Source organism: Prionailurus viverrinus, chromosome C1 (assembly GCF_022837055.1).
Source record: "Prionailurus viverrinus isolate Anna chromosome C1, UM_Priviv_1.0, whole genome shotgun sequence".
Lineage (NCBI taxonomy): Eukaryota > Metazoa > Chordata > Mammalia > Carnivora > Felidae > Prionailurus > Prionailurus viverrinus.
This window is the reverse complement of record NC_062568.1, coordinates 113,273,051-113,288,956: the sequence shown is the minus strand read 5'-3', so window position 1 is coordinate 113,288,956 and position 15,906 is coordinate 113,273,051. Positions and strand designations below refer to the sequence as shown.

Below are 15,906 nucleotides of genomic sequence, written 5' to 3'. Positions count from 1 at the left end.
AACAGGCCTTATAAAAGTTGACTTGCCCATCTTTAAGTTTTCCATTTCCTTTGTGCTAAATAAGTAAATTCTTAGAAACTGCCTCATCGAAGTCCCTTAAACCAACTATTGACCTTCATCTGCTCTTACTACAATTCCTGCTCAAAGTAGACACCTCCAGAGTACTGTACCAAGTGATTTATCAAGCAGTTTTTCTGGGGCCACAGAGCCAGTGAGACTGGTAGAACTGGGATCAAAAGCCAGTCTTCTTGACTCCCTTTTCAGAGCCTTTTCTACAAAATGTTGCTGCCTTTTTAAATTCTAACGCCTGAGTGGCTCAGTCGGTTGAGCGTCCGACTTTGGCTCAGGTCATGATCTTGCAGTCTGTGAGTTTGAGCCCCGCGTCGGACTCTGTGCTGACAGCTCAGAGCCTGGAGCCTGCTTCAGATTCTGTCTCCCTCTCTCTCTGCCCCTCCCCCGCTTGCACTCTGTCTCAAAAATAAATGAACATTAAAAAAAAAAATAAATTCTAACTTATATGATTACTTTAATAAGAAACGGAGACCTATAAAAAGTCATAGCTCAAGGTATGGGATGATAAGGCAAGGACTAAGAGGAATCAGAGAATGTCAAGACCTGCCAAAGCTTTGCCAGGAAGAATTATATAAAGGCAGGAACTTTGCTTTGGTAAGGCACCATTCAGAATGCATGCAGAGTAGTGATAACATAGGAGCTTCCCACTGAAGCAGTTCTAACTCAAGCATAATTGAATTATTTAGTATAATAAACAGGTTACTGGACTTGGGAGTCACCAGTATGCATAACCTTAAGAACATGATAAATTTCTGAGCCTCTTTATTTGTAAAAAGGACACCATATTCCCTAAAACACAGGGCTGTTGAGGGAATTTCTATATCCCTTTTTAAAATACATACTTTTTTTAAAAAGTTCTTTAAAGATTTGAGAGAGAGAGAGAGAGAGAGAGAGAAAGGGAGACAGAGAAAAAGATTTGAGAGAGAGGGAAAGGGAGACACAACGTGAAGCAGGTTCCACACTGTCAGGACAGAGCCCAATGTGGGGCTCGAACTCACAAACCGTGAGATCATGACCTGAGCTGAAATCAAGAGTTGGATGCTCAACCGACTGAGGCACCCAGGTTCCCCCGAAATACCTATTTCTTAAGCAAGTACCATATGTAAACCATTCTTGACCTATGGAAGCATTAGAAATGCAAAGATGAAAAGATAAGAGCCCTGCTCCTCAAGAAACTCAGTCTAATATAATATATATAAAGTATAAAATAGGTAAATTTACTACAAAATCCTTGAGCAGTCAATCTTCATTTTAAAAATAGTTAATTGTTAAATAAGACTACTTATGTACTCACCCTAAATTCTAGGCTATCTAATAATAATTTTATACATTTGAGTATCTCTAGTTTATCGTTGAGAAGACTTTCAGCTCCTTGTCTTTAAATTCTAGAGATACAAGGGTTCTTAAAGATCATCTTATACAGTTTTCCTCCTCAATGAGGAATATCTGCAACAAATGGTCATTTAGCCTCTGCGTGCACATTCCCAGTGACAAGAAGTTCACTTAAAACACCCGCCTATTACAGTGAGTCCTATCTCAAGTGGGACCAAATCTCCTTCCTTGTGACACAGTCTTGGACCTGTTCTCTACCACTGGAGGTCTTACCTACAAGTCTTACAAGAAATCTGTGAACTCCCTGAAATTGTACACAAATTTCCTATGTATGTATGTCCTCTGGGGGAAGGGGTCCACAGCTTTCTTCCATCAGATGCTCGGTGTAGTTTATGATGGCTCCCCAAGAGGCTCAGAACCACTGCTCTAAAAATGCAGCACAGAATAAGTTCACGAGATTCCTTCAGATGTTAAAGATGGGCACCATATATGCTAAAAGCATCATCTTCTTTAGGAGAAACACCTGTTTCTCCTGTTTCAAACTGTTGGCTCTCCAGTTTGTCAGTGTCTCATAAGATAGGACACCCAAAACTATATACAAATGTCTAGATGTGGTCTGAACCTGCATATAATACAGTGAGATCATGGAATCTCTCGAGCCGAACACCTTGTTTTTATGTCACATATATGACATTCTGTCTCATAATGATCAAGCTTGGTCTTTTTTAAACCTCAATGCAAGGATTTATACTCAAATGACACATGTGAAAGCTGCTATTTCAACTGCAAAGTGCTACATAAACACTGTATCATGAAATCTGTTTTGACATCATTGTTGCAATGTTACAATTATTCTGAATCATGATGCAAAAACCCAATGCGCTGACCATACTTCTCAGCTTGGTATCATTTGCAAATTTCATAAGCAAGCCTGCAAGCCTTTATTCAAGCGGAGAAAAATGTTAGCCTGGGAAAGTAAATTGAGCTCAGCAACTTATCAATACAAAGTTCCCTCCAGGATGCCATGATTAGCTAATCAACAAATCTTCTTTGGCTATAACTATTTAATTAGTGATAACAGAAAAATCTGTAAGGCTCAATTTATGTGCTGCAACCCAATCCTATTTATGAAGTCCTCGCTGTAGGCACAGCTTCGCCAATGTTACTTACGAAGTGCTATGTGTGTTGCATCCTCTAAAGGATAACCTCGTTTTGCAGAATTGATGACACAGAATCCCACAGAGGACATTGACTGCTCTCTGCGGACAGAAAACACAAAGCACCAATATTCATAACACATACATATGTAATTAATTTAAAAATGCAGCTCAACTTCTCCTTCCCTACCTCCTCAACAAATCTAGTGTAACAATTAACTCAGTTACGCTATTTAATATTTATATTAATATTATAATTGTACCACTCGGGGGGAATATAGTTCAAGCAAAGATTGAGTGAAATGGGAACAGGTTAAATTCTTAAGTCACCCAAATCCATTTCTCTTATCCTGCTAAATTTGCGAAGAGAATTAATTTTGTCTTCAGAATCCTCTTACGTGATTTAAATCCCTCAAAATTTGATTTCCACAGCCAGGTTTCATTTTGAAACCAGGGCCTTTGACAGTGTATGGCATGGTGCATCCAGGAGGTGAATAAGCCGTACTTTGCCAGCTGAAGCACGTTTCTGTAGCAGCTGTACAGGGAGCTCTCAGCAGCGGTGCGATAGCGGCTCTTGTACTTAGGTCCCACTGTGTGAATGATGAACCGGGCAGCTAGATTAAATCCTTTTGTCAATTTTGCTTCACCTGTCCGGCAACCTGGGAACAATGGAGCATGCTTAAGTCATGGAGGTGTTGGGGGGAAAAAAAAGTCAACAAAATAAGGCATAAAACAGAAAAGTAATAAGAACTTCATTGAGAAATTTCAATTAAAAATATAGATTGAACACAAACACTGATCTCTGTTGTCAAAATGACAGTGAAGCAATACGATAGGTATAAAAACAGAGACAAAGAGAATGCGAGAGAACATCAAGCAGATAAGCATCATCAAAATTCCGGAAGGCAGAAGGCCTGGAAATAACTGATTCAGCAAGCAGAGAAACCTAACTGCTCACAGAAAAGAAGTCGCCAATTGGAAGCAAGCAGGTCATATGGAAAGGAGGTGCTGGATTCAAGACAGACTGCTTGGATTCAAATCTCGGGTCTACCACTTTCCTTCTGTGCTACCTGGGCAGCTGCCTGGCCTCTCCAGGCCTCAATTTCCCGTTTAGTGGGAATACTACTGGTACTCACTTCACAGGATGAAATTAGTTAATACATGCAAAGTACACACACGCATTACCTACCATTCTTGTTGTTACTACGGAACACCAGGAAGGCTCAAGACTTGGAGGCCTATGTACTTCTAAAGGCTATGATGTGAAGTGGGACTAAAAAGAGGAGGCGGAGTTAAGTTTGCATAAGAACAGTCAAATCTGCAACAACCCCTTCCCAGCCAGCACAGCAAGGGGGTGGTTTCTTTACCATCACAGCAGCAGGAACATTTACTCTCTGGAGATGCTGCGCTGGAGAGTGTCTGGACTGCAGAACCCCGGGCGCAGCTGAGAAGAGGGGATTTAGCTAAGGTGTTACACTCTACAGTGAGAGCTTTAGCCTTCTGCTCCTAACTGGTGTCCAAAACACAGATGCCCACGCTTACACCCCTTCCAGGAAACTAAGAGGCCCAAACCAAAGGACTCGCAGACTGTGACAACTAAGGGAAGTTCCCCAACCAAACAACAGGGCTCCTTCTGCTCATCACCTGCGGCTAGACCCGCCAAGCAGTAACTCTTGCCCGTGCACACAGAGCTTCCCTTCACCTTCTCACTTCCTCCATCATAAATACAGCTGACACTCAAGGATCACTAGGAAGTGAGCCAAGCCTCTGACCAAAGGGGGTCAAAACGATGCTCAAACAAGAGAGAAGGCAACCATTGTCAGATAGGTAAGAGAAGATACGGTACCTCAGAAACAAAACCAGAATGTTATAAGATGTTATAAAAAAAAATATTCGGAGAAGAGGAAAAAACAAAGCACTTCTATAACTGTTACAGCCAAATGAAAACATGTTATCAGGAATGACAACAGATACATTAAAGCTGAAGTTAAGGAAAGCTTCCGGAAAATAAAAAGCTAGAAAATAAGACATGAAAAATTGGAGGATTAAACAAGGAGGTACAAAATCCAATAGAATTTTTTCAAAGAGAGAACAGAGAATACAGAGGGAAGGAAATTATGAAAGAAAACAAATTTTCCAGAACTGAAAGATAAGAGTTTCTAGCTCACAGAATACCCAAACCACATCAAGGTGGAGAAACTATGAAACTGAGAATACCAGAAAGATGAGATCATAGTTTCCAGAGAAAAAAACATTATCACTCAAAGAATCAAGAACAAGAATAGCATCTAAGTTTTCAAGAGCAATAATAAAAACAGAAAACAATGGACCAATGCCTTCAAAACCTGGAAAAGGATTACTAGCTTAGAATTTCATTTTCAGCCAAACTTCCAATTAAGTATGAAGGTGGAAGGTCTCAGTAATTTTGTCCCCACCCATCCTTCTCAGATATCTCCAGTAGATTTATCCACAAAAATGAAGGAATACATCAAAGAAGAGAAAGGCATGAGAGATCCAGAAACTGCGAGGATTCACTGAACAGAAAAAAGGATTTCCTAGGATAATAACTATACAGCAGGCATAGAGAACAACCTAGAGAGGAAAGAGGACGGTGGATTTCAGGAGGCACCTTGTCAAGAAGAAAATGGACTTGAAAGATAACCAAGAGTTTTTGACTTTACTGAGAGGTTTATAGTCGTATTTAAAAGTTTGAGATTGAATCAGTGATAGTTAGAATATTAAATAATCAAATCAATAACTCAGGAAAATAGCTATACAAAAAGAATTCAAATCCGTTTTGTAATAAGCAGTGAGCAATATTTATACAGTCACAATGTTAAGGCTGAATGTCGATTTAATAAAAATTTGACGGACCAATTGGGGAAAGGGGTGAAGGGGGAAGAAAATGTGAATTTTTTTTTTTTGTATAGTTAAAAGCAGGGAGTGGATAAGAGTTTAATCTTTAATTTCCACAATAGGAAGTCAACAGAGAATGAAAAAAATCAATACAGTAGTTGTAGCATATTATTTGGAAATAGAAGTAAAATAAGGAAGTTAAAGGTTTGAAAGTATATGCCCCTGAAGAAAGGGAAGGGAAAGGCAAAGAACTGTTGCTTTCCTGTATATATTTCGATGTAAGATTCTTTGACTTTTAAAACCACATATACATTGATCAATGAAAAGCCGTAAGCACGAACTGATACTCAAAAAAGAGAAAGGGAAAAAAAACATCATTTGGCACCATTTGAGGCAGCTCAAATTGGTTTAATAACCAATTCTTAGTTTGAAAAATGGTAATTAAAAGAATTAAGCATTTATGCTGCCCTCTGATAGAAACTAATTCAGAGTAACCACATGTCAGTTATTGGGGAAAGGCTCTACTTTAGAGGAATGTGAGCTAGTAACCAAGGATATGATGATAGGTTTTAGAAAAATACAACTTCACAATCTTTTGTTAAAATTAATTAATTAATTAATTTTTGAGAGAGTGCAAGCGGGGGAGGGGCAGGCAGAGGGGGAAAGAAAGGGACAGAGGATCTGAAGTGGGCTCTATGTTGACAGGCTGACAGCAGCGAGCCCCATGTGGGGCTTGAACCCACAAACTGCAAGATCACATCCTGAGCTGAAATCAGACACTCAACCGACTGGGCCACCCAGGCGCCCCTACAACTTCGCAATCTTAATGAAATTACTGACTCAGATAAGGACTATAAATGTTGCTAAAACCATTATGTGAACGTATGACAGGGTCCTGGGTATTCATAGAACTTAAATAACCCCATATTGACTACAGAGGGTAAAACAACTGTACAAAGGAAGAATCAAGCTGTCATCACTCTAAGCCAGAGAGCCATCTTAGTGTCAGTAATGGTCCACTAACAGGTCAATCAGATTTTATACGTCTCCCAATGTGATATACTAAGTACACAATACAACATCACCTATGAAATCCTTTAGCCAAATCTGATTCAATTAGATACAACTTCCAGGTTATAGGAAATACAAGGGATAAAGCGACAGACCAAATGGTACCTCAGGGTAAGCAGATAAACCCAGAAGGTGAGCCATCTTGGAAGACATGTTGGCCTACTTTACTCAACAAGTGTCATAAAAAGGGAATGGAGTTGGATGAAAACAAAATCTTTACAGATACAACAATTACATGTAATGTGTGACCCTAGATTGGATATTGCTTTGGATAAACTAGCCGCAAAGGGCATTTCTGGATCAACTGGAAAGTTAAAACTATGGTTTGGGTATTAGATGAACAGCCAAAAGGTAGAATTCATTTGCTGAAGAAAGCAGACTGCAGAACAGTATGTGTATAATTATCTTAAGATATGCACTGTATACATATAATTATTTTGGTAACAAAATATTTAAGAATGTATGCGTATGCCCACATACACATAAAGATCCAGAAGAATATGCGCTACAGTACGAGTACTGGTGATCTCTGTGTGGTGAAAATGTTAAGTGTTCATTTATTTCATAGCTTGTGTGCATATACTTTCTACAATTTACATTTACTGCTTCTGTAACTAGAAAGCAATTATTTGAAAGGCATAATATATATTAAAAAAAAAATAAAGCAAGTAAGGAAATATGTATTGGGGCAGTTGGCAGAATCAGTCCTGAAGATCTCTGAAGACAGACCACAGACACAGAAAAGAATTTTAAGTGTTCAGGATACTCTGGTTTGGGGAATCGCACCTTTTCCTTAATAATTGTTAACCAAAGTGCAGAACTCTGGAGACTAGACTCATGCTAATAATAAGCACACCGTTCCCAACCCTCCACTTGTTCTGTCTAGCCCAGATTTCTTCTAACCCAAAGCCTAAATCCTGACATCATTATGAATAGTTAAAACACAACCCTGAAAGTATCTTTAATTCCTGCAGAACAAATGCAAATTTCTTGAGTAAGTTCAAGTTCACTCCAGCCAAAACTCTGTCCAGCATGCCTTTTACCCCTCCGCTAAGGAGCGCTGCTGGTACGATAACCTGAATATCGGAGCAGTAAAGATTAGTTAGGACTTTTCAACTTCACTTATTTCTCTCCAAATGCTAACATCCACAGTAAGAAACACAAAAGTTGTTTTAATCCTTATAGCAAAGACTCCTATTCATAAGAGAACAGAGCAATCAAAAAACTCAGTGCGTGTACTCCCATCCTAGCAAATGTGCACATTAAGTACCAAGTGACAGAACATTTAAGTAGCAAAACTACACAGTGGTCCTGATTGCAGGAGAAAGTATTTTCCTTCTCTTTTGCACATGGAGATGCATAAGCTCTACACTGGAGAATGTTGTGTGTGTGCCTGAGAAAAATTTGCACTCTGGTGCTGTTAGATGGACTATTCTGGGTATGCCTATTATATTCATTTGACCCCATAGTGTAATTCAGGCCTACTGTTTCCTTACTGATTTTGTCTGGATGATCCATCCAGTGTTGAAAGTTGTATACTGTGGTCCCTGCTACTGTATGGCTATTTCTCCATTTAGATCTTTTTTTTTTTTTTTTTTTTTTTAGTATTTATTTTTGAGACAGAGAGAGACAGAGCACAAATGGGGGAGGGTCAGAGAGAGAGAGGGAGACACAGAATCCGAAGCAGGCTCCAGGCTCTAAGCTGTCAGCACAGAGCCCGACGCAGGGCTTGAACGCACGGACCGCGAGATCATGACCTGAGCCGAAGTCGGCCGCTTAACCGACTGAGCCACCCAGGCGCCCCAACCATTTAGGTCTTTTAATATTTGCCTTAAATATTTAAGAGCTTCTACGTTCGGTGAATACATATTTACAACTGCTACATCCCTTTGATGAACTGACCCCTTTTTCATCATACAGTGACCTTCTCGGTCTCTTGTGACCAATTCTGACTGGAAGTCTATTTCATCTGGCAGAAGTACAGCCACTCTTGTTCTCTTTTGGTTTCCATTTGCACAGAGTATCTTTTACCATCCCTGCACTTTCAGCCTACACGTATCATTAAAGCTAAAGTGAATCTCTTGTAGACACTATACTGCTGGGTCTTGTTTTTTTATCCACCAACCACTCTGTGTCCTCTGATTGGAGAACTTAGTCCTTTTATGCTTAAAGTAATTGCGGCTAGGTAAGGAATTACTATTGCCATTTTGTTAATTGTTTCCTGAGGTTTTTTTAAGTTCCTCTTTTTCCTCTCTTGCGGTCTTGCTTTGTGATTTATTTTTCTTACTGGTATGCTTTAATTCCTTTCTCTTTATCTTCTGTGTATCTATTAGAGGTTTCTTCATGAATATCACGAGGCTTACGTAAAACATCTTATAACAGTCTATTTTAAGCTGTTAACACGTTACCCTCCTCTGTGATGCTACTGGTGACATAGTCTGATACTGTTAGTGTTTTCAATAAAAATAAGACATCATCACTGCTGAGTCTAGTTACTTAACATCCCAGGGAGTTTGTAGTCATTCATCTGCTACTTAAAGGGTGCCTCCACTACTCCTCTGGGTACAGGCACACAGGGACCAAGGAGACATACAGTTCCTGTCCTCATGGAGGTCAAAGTTTAATGTGAACCCCATCATCATATAAACAATTTATGAAATTACTATTATCATAAGAGCACAAAAGAAAAGCACCACAGGCTGGGAGCACATATCATGGGGAGATTAGCAAATTCTGAAGTAAATACGAGGAAGAAAATAAGCAAAGACTTAAGAAGAATTAAGAACTGCAAGAGCAAAGTACATGCAAAATTGAACAAGAGCTAAACGATCAGTTTGGTTCAAGTACAGTAAGGGAGGGAGAAAGGGACATGGAAGGAGCCTGGAGGCAAGTGCCTGAGATCTTGTAAGTCCTTGGACACCAGCTCAAGGAGTTTGTGTTTTAAATGTCATGGGAGGCCACTACACGGTTCAAAGCAGGGAAGCAGTAAGAAGGGATTTATAATTTAAAAAGCAAATGCTTACTGTATGTGGCAAATAGATTTAGGTAAAGAAGAATGAATGTAGGGAGACCGGTTGAAAGGGAAGCTCCAGTCAGGGAATGATGGCAAGACAGGCTAGGTTGGAGGCAGTGGTGATAAAGAGACTCAAGATATATTTATGGCTTGATGATAGCCTTTATGTGGGGGATAATGAGGAGAAAGCGTTAACCCTAAAGTTTTCTGTGTGAAAAATGGGAGAGAATAACGATGCCATTTTACTGATAGCAAACACTTTCTTATATAATAAGAGTTGTCAAACTGGGCTTCCCCATCCTGAATTTGGAGAATTCAGGTTTTAAACTTACTGCAAGACTTTTATATTCACCCCTGTCAGTGTTTTCATTTTTTGGCTCCTGGTTCCAGTCGGCTCAGAATATTTAAAACTCTTTGGTCATCCAACATCTCCTATTAACTCCTCTCAACTTTCTATCATCTACAAATTTGGGGAGTCATGCTCTGCAATCATTTATGAAGCTGTTACTGAAAATGTAAAAAGGGGAGAGGATTAAGTATCCAGCCTGCAGTGCATCACTAATAATCTTTCCTCGGGTTTGCAGAGACGCATCAAACAATTGGGGCCTGTAACTAACAGCAGCAGTAACACTAAACACTAGAATGTACTTTGAACTTAATGTCTATTACTTCATTTACTTTTCATGATACTGTTTCTATCCCCAAATACTCGCTGAGCTCTTGTGATGTGTCAGGAACTGAGGTAGAGACTATCATCACCATGCCACTTTAGAGAGTAGGAAACGCAGGCTCAGCGGTGAAGTGACCGGTTTTACACAACACTAGTGAGTGAAGGGCAGAGTTACAACATGAACTCCTGCTTAGAGACTCTCAGACACATGTTGTCAAATACTGAGGTTTCATTTGTATGCTTACATTAAATTTGATTACTTTCTTTCTCTTACCCTTCCATCTAGCTCTAAGGTGTGAGAACACACACACACAGGCCGTAAGGAATTTTTCCAGACCAGCTTCTCTATTACCTTTATCAAAGAACTTGTCAGTATTATCCCTACTGCATTTTCTAATTTCTACATGTTCTTCCCGGTATCATGTTTTCAGTTTAATTGAGGGCTTTTTTCCTCCTTCAGCTATCATATAGTTCAGTTTCTTGATCAGATGATGTAATGCTTCTCTATCTTCTCTTTCATGGAATCAGCATTATTAAGCATTCCTCTTCAAATTCTAATATTCTTATTAGGTTAGAAACCAGTTTTCACTGATAAATGGTAGAGATCAAAAAAACTCAAGATTTTATACAGGTGATATCTGTTATTTACATTTTAAGAACCATTGCTGTATTTCCTAAATACCTTTTATAAAATGGGCTGACTGAATTTCACAATATTCTATTTGGGCTCAAATAATAGTAACTTGGCTTGCCAGGTTGGTAATTGAAGAAAATGAATGCAAATAAGGTAAACAAGATTCTGAACTAATGGAACTCTTCCCTGTCTCCATTTCTAATGAAATATTCTCAGAAGAAGGTTCTGGTTAAAAAAAAAAAAAAAAAAAAAAAAGCAAGTGCAAAAGTAATCGAGAATATATTTGTCCTTACAATGCATTTTGGTTTTATCACTAAGTCAACTTCATTTCCAAAGTGCAACATTTACTCTCCTTGAGGTATATGAAAAATTCTCTATCAATATCAAATAATGATAGAATTTTTCAGTTTAGAGAAAGGATAGTTGTTTCACAAGGCTTATCTGTGCAAGAAAATATACAGCCAAGAAAATGCTACCAAAGACTTAACTGGCTATAGTAACTAGCATTTTTAAATTCAAGAACATGACAGAGGAGTTTTACTGAGAGTAAAGTCTCAGTGTTCAGTTTCTAACACAATGTGGGGCTTTCAAAAGCTGTTTTTATGTAGTTTAAACAAAAACAAAACAGCTGCATCTACTTAGTATTCTCACTAAATGCAAAACATGCTTCTTTAAATATCAAAAATGTGTCCTAACAATAACATACCTAGGAAAACTCACTCACCCTTAAGTTTCTGGAGGTCCTCCTTCAAATCGGGTCCTGCGAGCATGAAGATACTCTCTGACACAGGGTTCTTATCTGTAAGACTTTCATTGCTGGTATTCACAATGGCCGTACAGTTCAGTAATGCCACGTCTCCTTTCCTGAGGAAACGATGAACAAAGAACAAACGTGGGGAAGAGGAGGGAGATAAAAAAGCTAACTGCTAATTATTTCAAAACGTTCTATCCTCACTCCCCTTACAACATTGGTTTTGCTAGCTCACAAGCTTAAGCAACAGCAGAAAAGGAGTTCCGGACTCAGGAAGACTAATCTGGCATCTTAGATCTTCAATGCAAACGCTGCAAAGCCGCTACCCACAGAATCGTGTTCTTTCTTTCCTTCTTCTGTATTGTTTTCATTGCAACAGAGTGCTTATAGAGCTGAAAGTGGTTGGTTTCGAGAGTTTACCACAGCAGCGTTATTCCTAGTAGCCAGAAAGTAGAAAGAACCCAAATGTCTAACAACTAATGAACTAACACTGACAAATGGCACAGGTATGTATATCCATACAGTGGAATATTATCTGGCCATAGAAAGGAATGAAGTACTGATTCACACTACCACATGGATGAATCTTTAAAACATACCAAGTCACAACTGACTCCATTTACATGAGATGTCCCCAGTATACAAATCTATACACAGAGGAAGTAGATTAGTGGTTGGCTGCAACTGAGAGATGGGGAGACAGGGAATGACTGCTAACGGGTAGAGGACTTTGGGGTGATGAAAATGTTCTAAAATTGACTGTGGTGATGGTTACACAACTTTGTGAATACACTAAACACCACTGACTTCTACAATTTAAACTGATAAACTGTATGAGATGTGAATTATCTCTCAATAAAGTTTTTTTTTTTTTTTTTTAATTTTTTTTTTCAACGTTTATTTATTTTTGGGACAGAGAGAGACAGAGCATGAAGGGGGGAGGGGCAGAGAGAGGGAGACACAGAATCGGAAACAGGCTCCAGGCTCTGAGCCATCAGCCCAGAGCCCGACGCGGGGCTCGAACTCACGGACCGCGAGATCGTGACCTGGCTGAAGTCGGACGCTTAACCGACTGCGCCACCCAGGCGCCCCAATAAAGCTTTTTTTTTAAAGAAGAAAGGCACTACTACTAACAGACGCAACATAGGTGAACTTTCGAATGATCACGCTGAACAAAGGTGGCCAGATGAAAAAAAGAGTATGTGATTCCATTTACATAAAACTTTGGAAAATGCAAATTGATCTATAGTGACAGAAAGATTAATGGGATGTGGAGTCAGGGGGGGCATGAAGGAGGGATTATGCAAGGACACAAAACACACTTTTGGGGGTGATAATTAAGTTGGGTGTGGTGATCGGAATGGGAGAGCAGGCTCACGGATATACACATGTCAAAATGTACCAAACTGTACACTTTAAAAATACGCAGCTTATTGTATGTCAATTATACCTCAATAAAACTGTGTAAGTATGTGCAAAATGATACGTTAACAGAGCTAGGGCTCACAAAAAAGTTCAGAAGAAGTTATGAGAATAAAGGAGTTTAGAAGAAACAATGAGAAAAAAATAATTTAGAAAAAAATTATGAGAATATTATCATATTTTGGTATGATTTAGTCAAAGAATTACCAAAGAATCACTTTCCCGCTGATATCCTTGTTGTAAAGAAAAGGTGATCTAACAGTATTTTCTTGCAATGTTTCAGCTGCAGTATCGGAAGTATTTAATTCATCTTCACATGAGTCGCCCCAGCTGGGTAGCGTATCCACATCCACAAACTGGGAAGGGGCACCCAAGGGATCCATGGAATGGGAACTTCAGCTGGTCTTTCCCCAAATTTCTCAGCAATTCAATATTCACTGGAGACTTCAGCCTAAAAGAAAAGAAAGAACCATTTTAACGCAAGTACAGATACTACTTTACTTCCATTAGATCAAAAAACAAATCTCTACTGTGAAATGCTCTAATAGTACATTGTGTGATTAGTCACTTAAACACTCCATAAAAATCAATATACAACAAAGAATTGCTATAGTTTCTCTAAAGAAGAAAGGGGGATTATTGAAACACAAATTCTTTTCAAAGAATTATAGTCATTAAAATAATCACATGACCCACCAGTTCTACTTTCTAGAAACACAGGACAATTCATTCAGCATTCACTGAGTGTCTGCTATGGGGGGCGGGGGTGGTGCTAGGTGCTGCAAGAGATACATAGATAAATAATATGCACAATTTAAAGAGTTCAGTGGAATGACAATATGGAGATAAGATCTTACTCAATGATAACTGAGTAGGACAAAAGGAAAAGCGGGGAGGTTCCTGCAATCAAGTATAAAAGTTTGAACTTAGTAGAGAAGCAGACGGAGAAGAAGGCGTGGATTTGAGAGGCAATATACATACAAAGGAAGAATTAACAGGACTGGACAATTTACAAGATATGGCAGGAGACAATGATGTGGTAGGAAGATGGTTGTACAGAAACGTAGAAATTAGAAGAGGGTGATAGGAAGACACACGGTATCAAGTACTACAGAGAGGCCATGGGAAATTCAGCATGAGTAGAGGATATTTAATTTGCCAAGAAGCCAGACAGCTGTTGCAGTAAAATGCAGATTCATTCATCCAATAAATCTCTATGAGCATCTGTCATGGGTCAGGTATTGTTGGAGGCACGGGGGATGCACTGGTGAATAAGACAGCAAGTCCATGCACTTACTGAGCTTATGCTTCCTGGAGAGGAGATGATAAACAGTAACCAAACAGGCAAGCAGGTATCTAAAGAATGACTGAGGGCAATAAGTATTACAAGAGAAAAGGGGATATCTGAGTAGACAGCTAAATAAAGTGAGAGAGCAGGCAATGTGAAGCCCTGCAGTGTTTCAGGCAGAGGAAATAGCAAGAGTAAAGGCCCAGAGGGCAGAAAGGAGCTTGGTGTATCCCAGGAAGGGTGAGGAGGCCTATGTGGATACAGTAGAATAAGCTAGGTAATGAGTGGTGGGTGACTGAGGTTGGTGAGAGATGGAAAGGCTGGATGATGCAGTTTGTAAGCCCTAATGAGAAGGTTCGGTCTTATTGTAAACAGGAGGGGAAGCTGTTAGAGGATCTTGACAGAGGTAATGACTCAATATAAACAACACCTGGTAAGATTACTCTAGCTACCGTGAAATGGAGTGAGGGCGAGAATAAAACCAGAGACCAGTAGAAAACTGCTGCAGGGATCTAGGTGACATGGTGAAGAAGGTGGTGAGAAACGGTTGGATTTGGAATGTATTTTGAAGGTAGAGGCGACGAGACTTGCTAAACGGCTGTGAAGGATGAGGGAAAAGAAAAGAATCAAAGGTAATTCCTAGATTTCTTGCTCGAGCAGCTGAGTAGATGCTAATGCTATTTACAGAGAAGAGGAAGGCTGGAGTAGGTTGTGCAGTGGAGTGATAATCACGGTCGTTTTTCCTCATATGTTTTTGCACGTGTTAAGTTTGAGATGCTCCTCATATGGCCAAGTATTGAAGTCAGACATGCAATTGGCTGTAAGAGGCTAGAGCTCAGAGAAGAGGTCGGGCTACAGATATAAATCTGGAAGACTCAGCGTGTGGGTGGCATTTAAGGCTATGGGAACCGGACATGATTACCAAAAGAGACCATACATATGGAGAAAAGAGATCCAAGGACTGAGTCCTCAGGCAAAACTTATAGGTTGGAAAGAGGACAAGTCAAAAAAAAAAAAAATGATAAAGAGGAATAAAAGGATGGGGAGGAACACCAGGAAATAGCCTAAAAGCCTAAAAGCCAGGTGAAGAAAGCATTTTAAGGAGTGTTTGAGAAGATCAGCTAAGGGAAGTGCTACTGAAATGCTGAGTCACAGGGCCAAGAACTGATTAGTGTGTTTGGTAAATTACAGATCACTGTCACCACTGAGCAGGCAGATGATCAGCTGGGCTGTGAACTTCTTGTTAGAATTTTCTGTGTGACCTTAAGGTTTGTTGTTAGAGAAGGAGAACAAACATGCCTTTCTTCATCTAATTCCTTGGTGTTTCTTGCTGAGAAATGTGAGATACTAAATGGAACGAACCATGGATTAGGCACAATATGTTAGCTCCTGCGCCAGCACTGTGGCGTGGGAAGTGTGATCATTTATATAACAATTTCAGAAAGGCCTTATAGATGATACCATGATAAAACTATGTAAGAGGATTATTCTTATTCGATATAAATACGCCTTTGAAATTATTTTGAAATAAATTAATTTTATCAGAAGTCAGTGTTTAATCCATCCAATTGGCCTTTGAAACTGGAGGCAATCACGAGATCTGCTGATCCGTTAACAAGTATGCAAACCTGAGGTGGACA

The 15,906-nt window shown here is 39.4% G+C and overlaps 1 protein-coding gene across 4 annotated transcripts in view; it reads right to left on the bottom strand.

Moving 5' to 3' along the window:
* The window catches only part of GDAP2 (ganglioside induced differentiation associated protein 2), an 81,041-nt gene that overhangs the window by 58,838 nt on the left and 6,297 nt on the right, over positions 1-15,906 (bottom strand). For all 4 annotated transcript variants that reach the window (XR_007154563.1, XM_047869462.1, XM_047869463.1 and 1 more), the window contains exons 2-5: positions 13,186-13,429; positions 11,530-11,669; positions 3,067-3,220; positions 2,575-2,663 (exon numbers count right to left, since the gene is read on the bottom strand). Coding sequence is in view for 3 of the 4 variants with exons in the window: in XM_047869462.1 (XP_047725418.1) it covers positions 2,575-2,663; positions 3,067-3,220; positions 11,530-11,669; positions 13,186-13,361 (559 nt within the window). In the remaining variant the exon portion in view is untranslated. The remainder of the gene's footprint in view (positions 1-2,574; positions 2,664-3,066; positions 3,221-11,529; positions 11,670-13,185; positions 13,430-15,906) is intronic.